This window comes from Colletes gigas, unplaced genomic scaffold, assembly GCF_013123115.1.
Source record: "Colletes gigas isolate AHSC1104 unplaced genomic scaffold, ASM1312311v1 Colletes_gigas_Sc00019, whole genome shotgun sequence".
Lineage (NCBI taxonomy): Eukaryota > Metazoa > Arthropoda > Insecta > Hymenoptera > Colletidae > Colletes > Colletes gigas.
The window spans coordinates 1,384,527-1,404,287 of NW_025106648.1; the positions used below are offsets into that span (position 1 = coordinate 1,384,527).

Sequence of the window (19,761 nt, forward strand, 5' to 3'; positions counted from 1 at the left end):
GACCGCTACGAGGAAGCACTGACTCGCGACTAACGGACGATTTCAACGTGTCATAAGCCAAAAGTGCTTTTCAGTTTGTGACGGAGAGCGAAGCATCTCACAATATATTCATAGAACACTTGTACTCGTTCGTATTTTAAAATAAAAAATATATAAAAATGTTTAAACGCAAGAAAATACTATCGATTCGAAACTCCCGCTTTTAAGAAACTTCTCGTCACTTTTGTTTGTTTTTTATTTTTCGCCGTTAAACTGTTTTAATTGTAACCGTTTATGCGATTGGAAACGAGGCAAATAGCGTTTAAAACGCACTTTCCTTTTTTCCTCTTCGGTGGGTTGCCCAATTCAAATCGTACAAGTCGAATTTCACTAAAGATTTCCACGCGTGTGCGCAGATGCGCGGAGCTCGCTAGCGCGTGGTCATCCACTCCGCGCCAAAGATAGACTCTGACATCATACACAGAAGCATCACTCGGGTCGAACGAGCGATAAACATGCTTGCACGATGCCTCCGCACACGGAAGGTTTACGTTGCCTGTTAGAACTGTCTCAATTGACATCTTCCAATGCACCCGGCCAACGCGCCGACGATCGCGAGCGCATGATCTCCGCCAAAATAGCGAAAATGGCGGTCAGAGGCAGAGACGGTCCAACGATTTTGTCGCGAGACAGGCGTAATTTCGAGAAAATACGCGCGTCGAGCGATAATCGAAATTTTGTGGCGCAGTTTCGCACATTGTTACGCCTGAGTTATGTTATTTTCAAGTCGGATGAGAAATGAGAATGATTCGCGAGGGGCTGCCAAAATGGCGAAAAGAGCGGACGGAGACACGAACAATAGGCAGGGTTGGGAATGAATAAAAGTTTTAGATTTATTAGTGTACTAAAAAGAAATTAGTTTACTATATTATTAGTTAAAAATCACACTCTATGGAAAGAATGCTACTTTGAGGATAATCACAACCTTGCAATGTTGTTTCCAATTTGATTATACCCGAGTTAGGTTGTTTTTCGTCTGGATGAGGCACTGTGTAAATATGTACTTCCAGTGAAAATGGCGGTCGGAGGTGGTCGAAAGATTCTGTCGCGAGACAGGCATTTTTCGAGAAAACATGCGAATTGATGGATAATCAGAACCGTGTGATGTTGTGTCGAACTTTGTTATGACTAAGTCAAGTTACCTTTCAGCTGGATAATAAAAGGTGAGAATAATTAGCGTGAAATATCCATCAAAATATTAAAATTGGCGCACAACAGACGCTATTGTACTGTAATGAAAAAGAAGAAATCGAAAGTAACGAACGAAAATCATTCTGTTACAAATTACTTTTGGATGGAGTAAATTAGTTATTACTGAGTTTCCCATTATGTGAAGGGTACCAAGTTTAATTTAAACATTGATTGGCTTCGAATGAAACGTTAGCTACATCGGAATCGAATAAAGCATCAACGATGCTATACTTTCTTAAAGAATTGATTAGTTTCCTATAGAGTTAACTGCAATTATAGTCGAATGGCGCGTTAAAGTATAAGAGCTTTTTTTCTAGCCTATATCTAACAGAATCTTCTCTTCGATCTCGATTCTACAAAAACAAGAAATCTTCTCTACTGATCGCTCGTGAATTAATTGAGACGTCGAAAGTGTCGAGTCAAAGTAAACTTGGCCAAGGATAGCCAATCAACTTCTATCGTAGAGAACAATTTTCTTTCCGCCGCCCTTGATCCTATAAATATTATGGCGCCGTATTCGACGAAAGTGACACTTTATCACGAATAAAATTAACTCCGAGGCGAGAGGAGCGCTGTGATTTTCTCAATTTCACGACAGCCTCGAGTTCTCTTCTTGTTTGTCGCGTATATCAAGCGATTGCGATTTACACAGGCTCAGATGCTCAAGGCTTATGGTAGTTCGTAACACTTGCTGCTATATTGATAACGCGCGGTACACAGCCGCGCTTGCGTGTAAACATATGTCTTTGTGCTATCAATCTGACGTCACGAAGTGTGGCAGATAAAAGGCAGATTCGCGAAATCACGACGAACAATCGCCATGATTCTACTAACAGAGATTATTATTTTTAACCCCTTGACGTATGATTTAATTCCAAATAATTTTTCGAACGTATTTTAATTTTGTTTAGATATGTTCGTACAAGGAATGGCCACGAAAAAGAATCAATTTGTTCTACGAATATCTCGTGAATGTAAAAATTGATTTTAATATACAGGGTGTTCGGTCACCTATGGAAAAATTTTAATGAGAGATTCTAGAGGCCAAAATAAGACGAAAATCGAGAATAGCAATTTGTTGATGCAGGCTTCGTTAAAATGTTATTAACGTTTAAAGTTCGTTTAACGTTTAAAGAATTTTTTTCTCGAAAGTGCGTAGGATTTCGGGGGTATGCTTATTGACCAAAAATGATTGTAATTGATCCCTGCAACTACAAATAATTTTTCTAGAACGATTTGAAAGTTTTTAATTTTGTCGACTTTATCCACCTTCCTAAATTTTTTTCTCGAAAGTGCGTAGGATTTCGGGGGTTTGTTTATTCACAAAAAATGCTTGTAATTGACTCCCGCGACTAAAAATAATTTTTTCAGTATGATTTGAAATTTTTTAATAACTTTATAAGGAAGTCCCAATCAAGAAATTGATATTCTTAATTCTCTTCTTACTTTGGCTTCTAGAATCTCCCATTAAAATTTTTCCTAGGAGTGGCCGAACACCCTGTATAAAACTTGATGACGAGTGTGTAGACTTATGAATGTGAAACTTGACATCAAGAACTTCTAACGAGTCAGACTCGTTATTGTACGGTAAGGGGTTAAAGAAATTGCACGATTAAGTTATAATTGCAGTTTATAGACTCTGAAAGGGGGTCAATGAAACACTGAAACAAATAAATATGTACAGTTCGCTTGACACAGAAAAACTAATGTCTAACTATAGAACTACTATAACGATATTCAAGTAATCCATCAGTATTTGCGTTGACAGTGGTACCAAGTACCTGCCATTTTGGAACACTGAATTCTTCCAATTAATTAATTTAATAATCGCTCGAGTTCCTGCAAGGTATTACAAAATATTGCGGCAATAGGAGTCCAAAGTTACACGCTCGACTCTTCGAGCCCAGGTTGCTTAATCGCGATACGATCGCTCCGAAAAATCGTCGAGCCAACTCATCGTTCGCCGTTGTCGCGAAATCTGCCCGGCGCGGTTGCACTTTTTCCGCGAGAATCGCTTCTTTTTTCCAGCGGAAAGTGACGGGCGGGAGCCATCGATACGAAAGACAGCGGAATGCCGTGTCTGCGAGCGCCTGGGCAGATAGAAAGTGGTTCTCGAACTGGAGTGGCGTCACACACAAGTTGACTCACCGATTCTGCGTGTCGCGCGACGGTGGCTCGGCTTACTTACCCAACCGTCGACCGCCGGTATTTATATTTATGCCGTTGACCAGACCCGCTCGTAATACTATTTCCGCGGTAATTACGTATTCGAGCCGCGTCCGAGTTTCATTACGACAAGCGTCCGATCGATGGTTCGCGAATACGGCCGATAGCGGGCCCGTTACCGATCGACGCGCCGTATCGATACGATACGATGTTAACACTAACAATTTGACGCGTTCAGATACTAAACCTATCGTTACAGAACTCATAAATATTATTTTTTGGCAATTTATGTTGAATTTAATTAATGCAATAATATAACTATACAGAGTGTTCCGCCACTCCTAGGAAAAATTTGAATGGGAGATTTTAGAGACCAAAATAAGACGAAAATCAAGAATATCAATTTGTTGATCGAGGCTTCGTTAAAAAGTTATTAACGTTTAAAGTTCCGCCTGTAGAACGGCAATCTACGAACAGCTGCTAGTGGTTCTCACTTAGAAAACTGTGAGACTGTCGATACGTCAGTGAGTAGAGTTTCTTATATTGAGTGAGAACCACTGCTACAGACTACTACTTTAAACGTTAATAACTTTTTTACGAAGCCTCAATCAACAAATTGGTATTCTTGATTTTCGTCTTATTTTGATCTCTAGAATTTTTCATTAAAATTTTTCCCAGTGGTAGCCGAGCACCCTGTATACTCTAATTAAAATAAAAGCTGCGTTTTAATGTAACTGTCAACGCATCGAATTACTATAAAAATATGCTAGTGTTAAAGTTAGAGCGAGATAGCTCGTCAACTTTTATGCATTCGAATAGTCAACAAATTTGTTCGATTCCTTGATCTAGATATTCATAATAGTCGAGTAATGTATTGCAATAGGTACGATGCGTTATTATTTAAATATTAAAATTCAATCTTTCACTTTGGGAACACTCAAAAGTCCGTTCGTAGCAACCTATAAAATATTCGGGCGTTAATCTGATTTAATAATCAGCCTCTTCGAGACTTATCGATACTCGAAACGTAGATATTGTTATTGAAACTAATAGAAACGAAAACACAATCGATACGAAAAACCGTCAATAGAAATGACGAAACATCGACTTCGCTGAACGTAAATATTGATGTGCTACTTTCATGGAAGACAAATGTACGCATACTCCATATGTGATACGTTGTCTCCTTGAACAACATCATCGATAAATTGATAATCGCTCGTTGACGCAAGCGGCGTGATCTACGATCAAGCGTATGAATTGTCATCGATAGGGAAAAGAAACACACGACATCGTGATCGCAACGTTCGAAGAACTGGCGTCCGTTATTTCGCTAATATACACGGAGTTTAATAAATCTAAATCAAATTTTTCTTTCGTGATATTCAAATTCAATTTTCCCGAATACGATGTCTCGTACAAAGAAATTTTATCGCTCGTTTTTGCAGTATTATTGCACGCAGATTCGTCTCCCGGGCGTTTGCGTGAGTCCGTATCTGTATAAACAACGGTAATCCCCGACAGAATCTTACTCCAGCAAATAACTTTATCGAAACGCAAACGAGAATGCACCGCGACAGAAAATTCTCCAGAGAACGGATCCAGCAACGGAAAGGGGGGCACAGGAAGATAACGCACTCACCGATCGACGCGAATTTGAATCTCTTGATCCTTGGCAGAGTGGCAGTAGTGCAGGCACGCGCTAAGGCTGGCATTGTGCTCTCTCTCTCCGACAACGTGTTCGGTCGCGACGAGTTGGACGATGCTTCCAGTTCTGGAACAGTGGCTCGTTTGACTGCTCTTTCCTCGGTGCCAGTCACCTCTACGGCTAATGAACGTATCCTTCGTTGACGCCTGTAATCTCGTGACGTGTACGGTGTGTCATTAAATCGCGGCTCATTGTGTGTCATTTGCCCAACGAATTGCAAAATTTTACGCGATAATGTGACGCCACGACTGTTTTCAGAAAGGTGGCCAGGTGAAAAATCGAGTGGGACTTGTACCAAATTCGAAAATACTATACTAATATTATAATACTCTGTACAAGACACAACGATGCCTTCGAAGAATATGATTATTGTATTTAGGGGTTGAAGCAACCCTCTTCGAAGCTCCCATTTCATTAATTCTATTAATAAAAATATGAATTTGTACGATATCTAATATTTAACATTAGAACTACCGACAGTTATGGTGTATTTATTTGTACCAAAGAAATTAAAACGATAGATACTCGAAGAAAAGTATAATGCAACGGAAATAAATGTTTATTTATTTTCTTATAGAACCAAGGTATATTTGCAAAAATTTTGATTAAAAATTAGGAATGAGTCATTTTTACCAGTTCGGTAGTTCTAATGTTAAGAAGAAATCTATCTATGAGGTCTGTAGACTTTGGAAGGAATAAACAGTTTTAGTGTAGCTTGAGAATAAAAGTATCACAAATAAATGAACATTTGTTGTATCACTTTAGAGCGAATGAGATTTGAAAGAGATTTGAATGTGTCTGTAGGGCAAGTTTCCAATTCTCGTTCTTCGGTATTGTCTCAAGATTCTTGGACATCAGCCTGCCACTGATTATTGTAACAAACCATTGTCAGATGCACGTGGCGCGAGGCTGTCCAAGAATCCCAAAATGATCTCGAAGACGCGAGGTCTTCCTTTCCTCGAATTTGTCTCGCCTGCCAAGGAATCATCTTCGCGGGGAAGCATGGGAAAAGGGATTGATGGAATATCTCGTGTCGCTATTGTTCCTTGGAATGTGTCATCCGCCGAAATGCTTTTACCACTCAGACACAGAACGATTCTCCTATTTGTCCCTATCCTTTTCCTCGATATTTTTTCTTCGACTTCGTTTCATAACTCGAACGATAGCTCGTAAAAATTTTAACGTTGCTTACGCTGCAAATGCGGAGGAATGCGGTGGCCCAACTTCCGTTTCAAAGTCAGCAGTTGCTTATTCGACGATCGGGCGCGACTCCGTTGAACCGAAACCCGTGAAACGAACGGTTTCGCGTATTTTCGGCGAGGTAACGACCTCGAGACGAGATCCACACGACGCGAAGTTGGATCGGCATTGAGGCCTACGTTGCACGTGAGAAGCAGATGTTCCGTTCCCGAACAATGAGACGATCGGAAATTATTCCAGGTCGCAGTTGCATAAACGTTTCTGCGATTTGGAATTCCTATTCGGGTGTTATGGCACAATGGTTGGTCACGCGGCCCATGTCGATTGATTATTCATCGTCCTGCTGTTCACTGTCAGCGTTAACCGCGATGGAAATCAGCGATACGGGGACGTCGGTGTTTGCACGCGCTTCTGCCTCCGGTGATAACGCTTGTCGTCCTAGTTTCGCGATCTTCTGATTACCCTTTGAACCTGGACTCTATTTTCTAGACTTTGAAGCAGTTGGTTTGTTTTAAATATCAGTGACTCGGTTCAGAGATACGCATTATAAAACGATGACGTGCTATGATGACCGTAATGCAAGCTCGCCAATACTAAATACTTTAACGGCAATGCATACAGAGTGTCTCGTGAGGTAATCGACAAATTTTTCCAACGCGATCGGCGGGTCGTTATAAATTGCAAAGGTCGTATACGTTGGGAATTTATTACATCTATTATAGAGATAAGAGACTTCTGATATTGATAATCTTCATCGCTTCGTGCAACGAGGAGCGAGATTCTGCTCGAGGCTAAATAGCCACTAACTTGTACAATATCTGTGGTATGAATTATGAAATGCACGAAGACCCTTTGTTGCATTTCAACGCATCCTTCAATGACCTGAACCGTGACACTATAGACATGTAACATCGAGTAAGTTTGGAATGATTCAACTAAAAGACATTATCTTAATTTCCATCAACATGTTCACCAGTTATGATAGTTTAACCTCTTCAGGGATACTGAGTCATATGTGTACGTCTAGTATTTAAGTTATTTTGAATATTACATCATAATGTCAAATTTGCATTTTTGTTTATTAGAAACAAAATAATTTGGTCCTGACGAGGTTAAAAGAATACCGCTAAGAAAACAGGATTTTACGTTTAAATTAATTCTAGAAGTGAATGGTCTCGATGTGATTTAACGTGAGAGGGCAAGTCAATTGTAAAATAATGATATTCGCCACTTGTGTTGTCTCTGAATGTGTCGATACGAATCGTCACCCTATTTGTCACTATCACTCTTCGTCCACACGTGGGATCCTCGACAAAGCCACGCAGACCAAATGAATATTCTGCTGACACGGTTTTCCTCGATCGTGGATTTAATGACACACGCAGAGTCCGCGCGAAGAACGGAGGACTCGATCGAGAAGATTCTCGCGAGCGAACTTACTCATCGACGACGGTCTCTTCACGGACGTCCCGGCGAGCAACAGCCCCGACGATGGTTTACCACGATGGTTCACCGCTGACTGCGCCGTGCACGGCCCAGCCAGGGATATCTTAGCGCTCATCCTTGTGGTAGCTGCCGATTCCTGCGATCCTGACTCACGTACCGGGAAGTCGAGCACGGAGGTCGCGCTGGCATACCTCCTCGTTAAATCACGCCAGACCTTCTCGCCGCTATTATTCGATAGAACCGGCCGATACGTCCGTTGTGCCTCCGTCGGTCTCGAGTCTGCTGATCGAGGATCTGTAAAAGGCAACCATGAGAACGTATTTCAGAGGGAAATCCATTTTAGGTAGGCACGTCTCGCGGTGACTTTAACTTTAATGCGCGTTCAGAGCGTTCGCTTTGTGCCCTTTCACTGGCGCCTGTCGATGCCCTGAAACGATCTACAGTAAGATCTACGGTAATCGAGCCACGGGCTTCGTATAGAACGCGAGAAGCGAGTATTGTATTCGGATGGTACGATTTTAACCAAGAACAAATAAATTTTATCAATTCCGATCACTGAAGATTATTATTACTCCACTCAAACCTGAATTCTAACCAGGAGGTCGAGATCGGACATTTTCCAGGTATCTTGTTAGTCTCCAGTTTGGCTGTCCTAGTCGCCGTTCAGCTTCGAACAGTAGGAGCTACATGATTCCAGCTCGACGATGCTCGTGGCGCTGAAATCTCGTCAGCCCGATCTGAAACGAAAACGGATCCTTGTTATTCACGGCACCAGCGACGTGTCGTTCGAAATCGCGATCGCGAATCATGCGGCGGTTCGACGGATTCCTCGAATCGTGATCGTCGCGGCGCGCAGCGGTTGTTGATGTTTACCGATTCGCGAACGCTACGTCGCGCGGAGCCTGAATCACGTATGTACCGGGAAGTGGAAAATCCGGAGGTCGAGACCGCGACGAGGCGTCTTTAAAATCACGACGGACCTTCCATTAACGATCGTCCGCCAGAATCACCATACTCGACGGATTAACCCTGGACCTGGCTTCCAGCAGCTCGTTTTTTGCGTACCCGATACGCAGTATCCCGAACCTACCGACTTCCGTCACTTCCAAGAACGTTTTCGCGTCGGCTGTTTTCATTATGGAAATATTTTCGCAGCTGCGATTTTTGGGAATGTCGTTGCGCATTTACGATAATATTATCCTTTTCATCGTAGAAGGGCAAACACGACTACGTACGTTTACAGGGTGTTCGGCCACCTCTGAGAAAAAGTTTAGTGAGAGATTCTAGAGGCCAAAATAAGACGAAAATCAAGAATACCAATTTGTTGATTGAAGCTTCGTTAAAAAGTTATTAACAAAATTATTGTTAAAAATTATTAATAAAATTTGTCCACCTACATGAATTTTTTTCTCGAAAGTGCCTAGGATTTCGGGGGTATGTCTAATCACCAAAAATAATTGTAATTGAGCCTCGCAACTGAAAATAATTTTTTCAGAATGATTTGAAACTTTTCATTTTCGCTGAAAAATTTTGGGCACCTACCCCTGTTGATTTTCCTTAAAAATTAGTTTTTCATTTTTAATAAATTTGTTTGAGGAGCTACGGAAAAGTTGTTTAGTACTTTTTTGTAGATACCCATGAGCTCTACTTCCCCCTAAAATTTCAATAAAATAGATTCACTATTATAGGAGTTATAGTCGTTTGAAAATTGAACCTTGTTTATGAGGTTTTTCTCACTTTACGGGGTTAAGGAATAACTTTTTGAATATTCTTAACATTTCTACATATTCTTCACTAAAATATGCGTAGTTTGCATTTTGAAACGTTAAAATCGTCCAATCCGTTCAGGAGTTATGATATTTTAAAGATTTTCAGGGGAATATTTTGGTCAGACATTGTATTTTCGGTAAGGAATTTTTTTCTCGAAAGTGCGTAAGATTTCAGTGGTACGAGTATTCACTAGAAATGATTGTAATTGACCCCTGCAACTAAAAATAATTTTTCCAGAATGATTTGAAAATTTTTAATTTCGCCGAAAAATTTAGGCACTCGAATTTTTTTCTTGAAAGTGCGTAGGAATTCGAAGGTATGTCTATTCACCAAAAATGACTGTAATTGACCCCCGCAACGAGAAATAATTTTTTCAGAATGATTTGAAATTTTTTAATTTCGTCGAAAAATTTTCCAATCGTTATGGAACTTTAAACGTTAATAACTTTTTAACAAAGCCTCAATCAATAAATTGGTATTCTTGATTTTCACCTTATTTTGGTCTCTAGAGTCTCCCATTCAAATTTTTCCCAAAAGTGACTGAATATCCTGTATAATTTTGGGTCGAAGGATAAATAAACAGAAAACGAAGAATAATATTGTCTCGTTCGAGGATTCGTTCATCAGGAAATCGACTTGACAAGTTCATTATGTATGCAATGGTGTGCGATTTGGATTTCAGTATAAGTAGAATCAGCGGGTACTGGACAGACGAGACAAATTGAAATGGAAAAATTTTATCCTTGATTATCTTTTCATGTATTTGCAAGAAACTTGAAATGGTCGATGGCTCACTGAGAGAGGTATGCGACTCGCCAGTGGCTCGTAAAGTAATTTCCCTGACTCGAAGTCCCAAGGGAAGCCGAAGGAGAAGAAAGAAAACCTTCTCCACCCCTTTAACCTCCGGTCACCCTGAAGAAACGAGCCAAGCAGTTAATCTTCCGATCGTCGAGTCCCGCGTGGCCATGAGAGTGCGGCAGGTCATCGCGAACAATGTCCCGGGCGGACAATTTTGCGCAAGAATAACATCGACGACGGAAAAACACGAGGGACAGCTGCCGGGAGCGCGTTGACTCCTTTGACTCACGACGACGGCGACCGGGCACCGAAGGACCTTGAAGAGGGAACAGGAACTCCACGGGCTCCGCGCCAAGGTGAACCAGAACGATACGTCTCTTTGTCCCTAATTTTCCTACCGTATTAACAACGTTCTCGCAAACCTATCACGATTGTTGCTAAACATCCAACATCCATAAAGTGTCCTTGTTTATTTTTTTCGTAAAGAATTAAAAGTTCTATTGTACTACGCTTTCAAGGACACGAAGGAAGACCCTTAAACTATACGAAAATATTTTTTTAGCCCATTTTTTATTATGTTTTATTAAATAGTAGTTAGCTTTTTTTTACTTTGAAAAGTTATAGTTTTCTTCAAAATGCTATAGTTTCCTAAATTGTCCATATTTTTTGTTTAAAATAGGTTCAGCACTGGTGGAAACGAATTATCTTTAAGACTATGGTTAACATCGGATGGGATTAAAAGACATAACTACTATTTAATCAAAGATAATAAAGATGGACTAAAAAAATATTTTGGTATACTTTAAAGATCTCCCTTCATGCCCCTAAAAGTCTACTACAATAGAACTTTTAATTCCTTACAAAAAAAATAAAAAAGAAACACGAGAATGCTCCTTTAAGATTCTAGTTGAACATACGTATCTGAGACATTGGGTGAAAGTTTCGAATAGTAATTTAAAAATAATTATTTCGAACAATGTTACTTCGGAAATAATATATTTCGATCGATCTTACGTTGTTTATTTCGACACTTTGGTGATTCAAATATTCGCGTATAGAATTACAGGAGATGAAAGTGCACAAAGTTTGGAAAACTTTACACAACCACGCAGAAGATAACTATACCTCGCAACATAATTATACTTGTTCTCTCGTTTTCTCCGTTGACTTACATTCTTTCGAACTGTGTATATACTTTCGTGACGCAATAACAACGTGCTATTATCGTCATTATCATTGCGCGTGCGAGGAGAACCCAGCTTGCAAACACAAAGGACACTAACCCCTAATCACTGTTGCGGCAACCTCTGCTTCGTATATGAGTTTAGCACACAAAAGTAACACGGTTTATTTATTTATTTATTCACGAAAATTAAACCTATTTTACAGAAAAAAGAGAGAACCTGATTTTCGAGTTACAGCCATTTTAATTATGGAACTGACCAGCTTACAGGCACATTAAAAATATTTGAGATACAGTGCCCTTATCAAAATAACGAATTATAATGAGTCATTGCAAGATATGAAAAACTGGTTTGCAAATAGTCAATAAGATCGCGTCAGTTTTATAACAGCGTTTTTGCTGCGTCCCGTCAATTATGCACTTCGATATTATATTATTTGCTTTCATGCAAACGTGTTCCATTACTCGCGTGATAAAGATTGAATCAGTGGTTTCGAAATTTTTATAGGACGTAGATATTATTAAAATTAATTTTCCACCGAGCAACGATCCAAATTATTATACCGCATAATTGTTTCCTAATCTCGGGACAAACATATTGCAAATCGGACGCAAAAAAGGGACGAGGAGTAATCAGGAAGGAACTGTCTGATAATAAAACTCGTTATCAAGATTGAAATCGTGTCTTGTCACGAAGATAATCGCGGACGACCTTTCGGAGCTTCCTGTTGGCCACCGTGACGGTGTCGTTGAATCGAGAGAAAGAGACACTGCTAGCAAATATTGTCCACGGCGTGGGAGCAACGCAGAAAGAACATAGAAATACCGTGACTTCTACGGTACCCCCACCACTATGCTTCGTAGTATGCCGCGTATTTAAATAGAATTCAAGCTTCAAGGAGAAAACGCAAGGCTGCGGCAAGGACTCAGACTGTTTCATGCCTCGCGCCGGATCACTGTCACTACCAGCCTACCAGAACAGGCTCGAAGGCGGCCGTCTAAACGCCCGTTTCAGCCGCGAAAGTAGCTCGTGCATAATTAATTTCGTTCCCCAGGCGGTCTTTTCACCGTTCTGCGTCTTTTTGCTTCCTCGATTTACCGTACTAAATAAATATCCGCCCTTGGAAATAGTTTGAGTCCGGTAACACTCAATTTATTTGAATTCCATTTGGTCCGAACAAAAGTTCAGTTTCAGAAATCTTTAAGGAAGATTAAGGAAGAATTTTGTAAGGAGAAATATTAATATTGACTTAGAAATCTCTGTAATAAGGACAGGAAAGTCTTTCGAAGCTTTTTTGTGTAATGGATATTCACGGCTGAGAGTACAATTCTTTATTCGAACGTCAGACGATATCGAACGCGCGGAATTGGTAAGATGGCCATGCGCGTAGAGCAATGGCCGCTGAAGATGGAAACGTGCGAGCAAAACTTCATTTACAGATGTAAATACTCGTTTTGGAAGATAACGATGTGGAACTTATTTGCTCCTTTTATGAAACCCTATAAGCCAGTATCGTTACTTCGACGATATTAAAACTTCAAAATTTTGACTTTTAATCCCAATTTAGTAGCCATATGCTTGATGTCCATGTTTTCAGTAGGCTAGTTTTAAATATGCTTCTGTTATTTTTAACTTCGTAACGATGTTTCGATAAGAAGATCGCGAGTGCTGGTCGATAGATTTCCCAACGGGAAATTGGAGCACGAAATACGCGTTAGTGACTCACATTTCCATCTTATTTTACTATCAACGATTCCGCCGTAGCCGTGATCGCGATTACCATCGGGATGCATATTTTTATCGTCGCACAACGATATCGAACGACGTCGGGCATAATTCCAGACGAATCAATACGCGTTGTTTCCCGCGAGCACCGAAGACAAAACTGTTGCCCGCTATCGAGCGAGAACGCTCACGTAACCAGACGCTGTGAGCACACCTTAAGGCTACTTTACAACGGAACGGTGCCACTACCGCATTACTAGCTATCTACATTGCCGCAGCCAGTTCAACCAGGCTATTATTTACCAATACTGTTATTACCGCGTCACCGACGCGAACTTCTTGCCTCGCGTTTAATGATTTACCGTCTTAATGAACAACGGAAACCTCGACTCGAGGCGACTGCCAGAGACAATTGGAAACGTACCAAAAAACCTGCCTATCGCTTCCTATCTAATAATTTAATACAACAACTATGTACAACGTAACGATTTGGACCGTTGCCTAGCAAAGTCAGGCATTATTCGAATAAATCTGTATCTAGATAATTGGACAGGTAAAACAAATCCGACAGAAGACTTAAAAATTCCAAAACCCTAACGATTACCTATGTAATCGTGTCCTTAATGAAAATCCCCCTTTGAATTATCCACGTTTCTTTACATTAAAAATTTCGTGCTCCCCCCTGGGATTATAAAACTCCTCCCCTAAGAGTACGCAAGTTTCATTTTGGTGCACTGGTTTAGAACGTATTAAATTTTCTCGCTTTTAATAGCCAAATTTGTAACCAAAGCAAGGCAGTAGCGAATGCAGTTACGAGCTACAGCCTCGATAAATCTGTCTGTTTACAAGCAGTAAGCCGCTGTATAGCTCTTTTCGAGGGGTGGAATTCCACGATTAATGGGTTAAGGTGTTCCGCGTATCTGTGGCCCGCATCTGGGCCCACGACACGCATTCACCAACACACTGCGAGGAATCTATTCCTGTTGGCGTATCGAAAGGCGTCTCTCGGCGAACGAAACGCGCGCTAATTTCCATTCGCAAACGAACCCAGTCGATGAATTATGCAGCGATGGCTGGTTGATTGAGTGGCGTGGCGTGCTCGTCGATACGTGGACGGTTTCCCCCGTTCGCGCTCGATTAGACAAAAAGCTTTTGCGGAGGAACAGTTACCGCCCTGAAAATGGGGATTCGAACCCAACCGAGCGAATTTCTGGCACTTGTGCTTTGACCACGAGCCTGGGATTCCCGGGTTCTCGGGATCAAAACGGAGTTCGTGAACCTCGGTCGTTGGTTCTCAACCTCGTGTTAAAAGTTTGACCAAAGTTTGAAAGCTGGGCTGGTTCGTGTATGGAGCTTTAGTTCAAATGTCCAAAGTACTTTATACACTGAAACGAACTGATTAGTAACTGATTCTGTTCGGTTGATGAACCTTCTATAACTTAGATTATATTTGGAGTTTTGTAAGTACTAATAATGGGATTAAGTAAAAGAATAAATTTTAGCTTGATATAAAAACTTGTAAAAGAGTTAACGGTAAATTCCTGGAGAGGATTTGAAGTAAATGATCGTTTATAAGATTATTAAATCGGTTCAGTTTGAAACTGGAGCGATAAAGGAATTTTTCAGATCGTTACTGACCTACAGTGCTAAATATATTAATGACCAGGCAGTCACGGAAGACCTTCAATCGCCTTCGAAACTTCTAACCATAATAGTCCGACGTCACAGTTCCAACAATAATTCTGACATCATCTTCGTTTATCCCTCCGAAGGCAACATAATAATTAAATCGTTCTAGTTCCGCGGTGACCATATCGTTTACTATTGGACTGCGCACGTTGATGCAAATGGAATGTATCGAAACGTGCAGAAAATGTTCTGCATGCGATTTAATTAATTGCGCAACGTCTGATCTACGAATCGATCAACTCGAGCAATCTTGTCTAGGAAAATCGAGAAGCCTATTTTTTAATGCATTGTGTACTAGTGTCCTATTTAATAAACATTAATTTTACGAAACCAATTTGATACTTAATTGATTAAAAGAAATTGTATATTGTTAGTTATAAGGTATTATAACTGATGTCAAGGTGATCTCAATGTAACGTATGACCTTCAGACGACCTTGATCCACAAATCATTGTACCCTCAAGTGTTAGTACAGACACAACTCCTACGGTAAACAAGAGGGTTGTCTTGGAAAATAGACCAGTATTTTCCAAAGTAGGGAGCGTGACCCCTAGAGGAGGCAAGTGCCCCTAGTGGAGAGGAGGACGTGAAAACCATTTCTAATGTAGACCAGAGTAAAGTGGATGACTTAAACATCTCTTATAAGTAATAGTAATATTGCAAATACCACTTTTCAAGCCACTAATCTTTTTCCATTTTTTCCTATACAGTCCATTACATGTGATATTGGATATTGCAAATGGAAGAGTCAGTTAATATTAATAGTTTCACTAGTTCGTTGAACGATTTGAGCGTTAGAATGATAAATAAAGGGGGTTTTCTCGACCCCGTGACTGTCGCGCCATCTTAATCTCGAGTTCCTACGTCATCGTTGCGAAAAGATCGCGTCGTGGGGGGTATACCGCAGCAATTAGGGTGGCATACGGACCATATTACCAACATAATCAAATCACATGGACCCTTGCAGCTTCGTCATGCCCGTTGACAAGGCTACAAAGGGGGATGGCCGCCCTCACGAGCCCCCCAGGATCTCCGGTCGCTGCCTATTGGCCTTGTACGCTAGGTTGATTCATCTGTTTGCTTTTTATTATCTCACCGACCACCGAAAGGCACCGTGGCTATCCCGTCGAGGGTGGCGTTAATCAATTTACGAGATCAGTCGCGGAGACGACGAACGCGCGCATAAACGATCATTCGGTTGCTTCTATCTTAAACGATTTTCCATCGACCGTAAAGAATTATGGAATCTTTACTTCCAGTCGAATGGAACAAATATAAATTAAATAATACGTATGTGGTGCGAAACTTTCTTAAAACTGGAATTTATCAAGGAATACTCCTTTAGTAAAATTATGTAGAATTTGTAAAAATCTCATATCAGAAAGTATTCAACAACTGTCTATAAAAGAAAAAGTATCATGGAAACTTTCTTTCCATCCGCCTCTTATGGCCATGAAAATTAAAATGAACTAGACCCTCAAGCCTTTACTTGGAATAATGTCACAATTCTTGAGCAGCTTAACCAATCGCAACACTTACATTAAAAAATATTTTCATATATTGACATTTGCTATAATTATATAACTTACGTCGAGTCTCCAGTTTCACTGACTTGTATATGGAACATTTGGTATCGTAGAATTATATAATCTATTGGATAGTTGGAGAATAGCCCGAGTCGACAAAGACATTTCCACTTGGTGAAAAGGACTTCAAAGAAGCAACGAATCAAGATGACTGGAAACTTTCACAAGGAGGAATTGGCTACCAGGAATAGGTAATTGAGGTTTCGTGACCCCCACAGTGAGTGGGTTTAACAATAGAAAGGATACCGACTATAAGAATCCCTCTAACTTCAAATCGTATTGAAATCGAAACCCTAAATAACTTCTGACTATCGATGGGTGACGCGTTGGGGTAAAATCAAAGCACCTCGAGCAATTTCGTGCCTTCTTATTTGTATTAGATTCAACGAAACCAGCGCAGGGAGAAAAACAAAATTATTTATCTCCAATACCTTTCTGACAGTAAAACCGCAATTACTTTCACAAACTCGAAACTTTCGTTTACTAATTTATTTCGACTTTCCGTTGACAACTAAATTACACCCAATTACATAGTCGAAAGATTTGCTCAGAGACGCGTCGTACAATCTTCAAGTTTCGTAGTTACCTGCTCCGAACTTTCAAGAAGTAGCAGTCTCTACTTTCGAAGGCCTCGGAATTGTTATCTTGGACAATTTAATCACTCTTTGAACTGGTCGCGCGAACTACGATCTACGTGTTTAGCTTAAGGGATGATCTGTTTCCTGTACCTTCCGTGCGGGGATCGAAGGGGTGCAGAAATCGACGCGGAGCGACGCGAGGTTCACGGCATGACTTCCAACGTGGCCTGCCCCGCGAGCACTGTTTTCTAAGACACCTCGATGCCCGGAGGGTTGCGAGACTTTAACCCCCCTTCGAGCCTCGTGACGTCGCAGTCGAACGTGGCGTCCATGTGGTGTCCTAGGCAACCCCGCTTTCCATGTATATCCGTCGACTCACTCAGTCCTCCTCCCTCTCTCTCCACCCACTACCCTCTTTCATCCCTCACCCTCACTCACTTTTGCTACCCTCTCGCCGTTGTACTATTACTTTCTTCTTCCTTTCCCTCTCGTGTTTCTCTGTTCCAACCCCTAGTTTCGAATTCTTCCGGCTCGTCTTTCACCCATCTTTGTAAATATGACGACCTTTACTGCCCTCGTATCTTTTTATTTTTCCTTTCTTTGCTTATCTACCCTCAACTACCATTCTTCTCCTCGTCTTGATCATCTTGTACATTCTACTCTCATTCTTTTATATTAAATTTTTAATTTATCCTTGTCAGGTTAATATGTATCTCCTCTTCTCTTTCTCTCTTCCATATTTTGCTACCCTCTGTTCAGTTTGTAATTCTTAGAACACTTTTGTCAGTTCTCCGTACTTTGCTTCCCAAATTGTTTATTTTTACGTGTCTCTATGTTTTTCGTTCGCTTCGATAATTATCACTTATTTCTTCGTCCCGATCGTCCTCATCCCTTCCCATGTTTTACCCCATTCTTTCCACTTTTGTATCCCTCTTTCTCTCGCTCGATTTTTTTTTTTTATTTTACGCTTCCCTGTTCAGCTTTCCCGAGTTGGTTCTTCGACACGCGATTTCGCATGGACACGCGTCTACGTCAATGCTGTAATCGTTCACACAGTCACGCATCTCGTATACGAACACGTGTGCACGCGCGCGCGCGCGAGATAGAAGAATCGATCCGGTCACCTGCCTTCGGACCGGGGCTCTTCACACCCCTCGCGATTCCTACCCCTTTATCAAGGAGAAGACGCAGTCCTATGCTCCAATCCCTTTGGGTACTCCGACCTATTCGCTTGGAAACGTTTCAGGAATTTTTATCGATAAATATTACAAAGTACAAAGCAATGTAATGTATAGTAATACTCATACTGCTGTCCACATTTCCCACTTTAATAAAACAGAGAAAAGGTGGGTGAATTTCTGTGTCAGTATCCAATATATTTATAAATATTTTGGAGTAAAACTTTGAAAGGACGTTTCAACCCCGTTAAACCATTCGATACGAGAATAAAGAAATACGTGTTTGATATTTTCTAATCCCCTACAAATGGTTTCGTGTTTGAACGAAATTATGACTAAGCATATTTCCTTGTAAGAAACGTACAATTCGTTTAATCGTATCGATAATTTGCCTTTACGAAAGAAACACGAGGTCTATTTAAGGGAGACTTCCCGTTTCGTTCTGGATTATTTTAATACGGTGATTCGACGCGATCGAAACCGCATCCGCGTTCACTTAAGGTGCACGTATTCCAGAGAGTGACTTCACCGTTTGCAGGTGTACATCGTATTTAGATAATATCGATTGCTTTTGCACGTCATAGGTCGACCTAGAATCGACCCCACGTGACACACTTTGCCCACCGTGGACAGTGGTTTAGCACGAAAGCCCGGTCGAAATCTGTAACACAATTCTGCACGCCCTTTGGACGTACGCCAGATCGAAGAATACCACGATGGCGATTAAAAAATTCTGAACATCGAGGAAAAATAAATTACCAGGCCTTGAAAACGATGGAAAAACAAATTCTGTAATTTTTAAAACGAAAATAATAAATTCTCGGGCCTTGGAACAAACTGAGACCAACACGATCTTATATTTCTAGATTTGTATCAATAAAAAGTATTTATAGCAGATTGCGTCTTTGTACATACTTCTATATATAATTTTCTTTACATTTATTGATCTATCTCGATTGGTTATCGACCTTACTCTGAGTCTAACGACGATTACTTCGACGTGATTGAAAAATTGATGAGTACCCTATTCTTGTTTCTCTCTATATAAAACAAGACTTCTTTCACTATCTTCTTTATACACTTTTTTTTAATTTTATTGGAGAGGAAAAATGAAGGAAGAATAGATTTTCAAACCTCGAAATTAAAAGGCATATAAATCATCAAATTCGAGGAACAAAAATAAGAGTTTCGAGATACCTAAAGAATTAAAAAACTCGCATAATTTTACCGACAAAGTGCGAAAACATAAGCATACCCTGTATTTGCATAGAATAAATCTGCACGCTGCAACTTTATCTTATCAACATCGCCGAAACACCATCCAAAATCGTTGCGACTGATAAAAAGGTTTTCATTCGCTAATGCGACGCCATCATAAATTCTTCGCTGAACGGTAATCTCTTAAAACCGTAATTACGACTTATTGGATCAGGGATAACGATGTTACCGTATAATTGTCGAACCTCATGCGATCGAACTTACGTAATTGGCAGGAAGCTTCTT

At 40.5% G+C, this 19,761-nt stretch overlaps 1 protein-coding gene across 2 annotated transcripts in view; it reads right to left on the bottom strand.

The window, feature by feature from the left end:
- LOC122400655 (dual specificity protein phosphatase 10-like) overlaps positions 1 to 17,206 on the bottom strand; it is a 99,409-nt gene extending 82,203 nt beyond the window's left edge. The window contains exons 1-4 of one of the 2 annotated variants that reach the window (XM_043402205.1): positions 17,089 to 17,206; positions 8,334 to 8,487; positions 7,745 to 8,044; positions 5,039 to 5,224 (exon numbers count right to left, since the gene is read on the bottom strand). In XM_043402205.1, coding sequence (XP_043258140.1) covers positions 5,039 to 5,224; positions 7,745 to 7,865 — 307 coding nt within the window. In that variant the 5' untranslated portion in view covers positions 7,866 to 8,044; positions 8,334 to 8,487; positions 17,089 to 17,206. Of the gene's footprint in view, positions 1 to 5,038; positions 5,225 to 6,296; positions 6,633 to 7,744; positions 8,045 to 8,333; positions 8,488 to 17,088 lie in introns of those variants that run through there. The other variant, XM_043402206.1, reaches the window with a different exon arrangement.
- Positions 17,207 to 19,761: the final 2,555 nt, after the last annotated feature.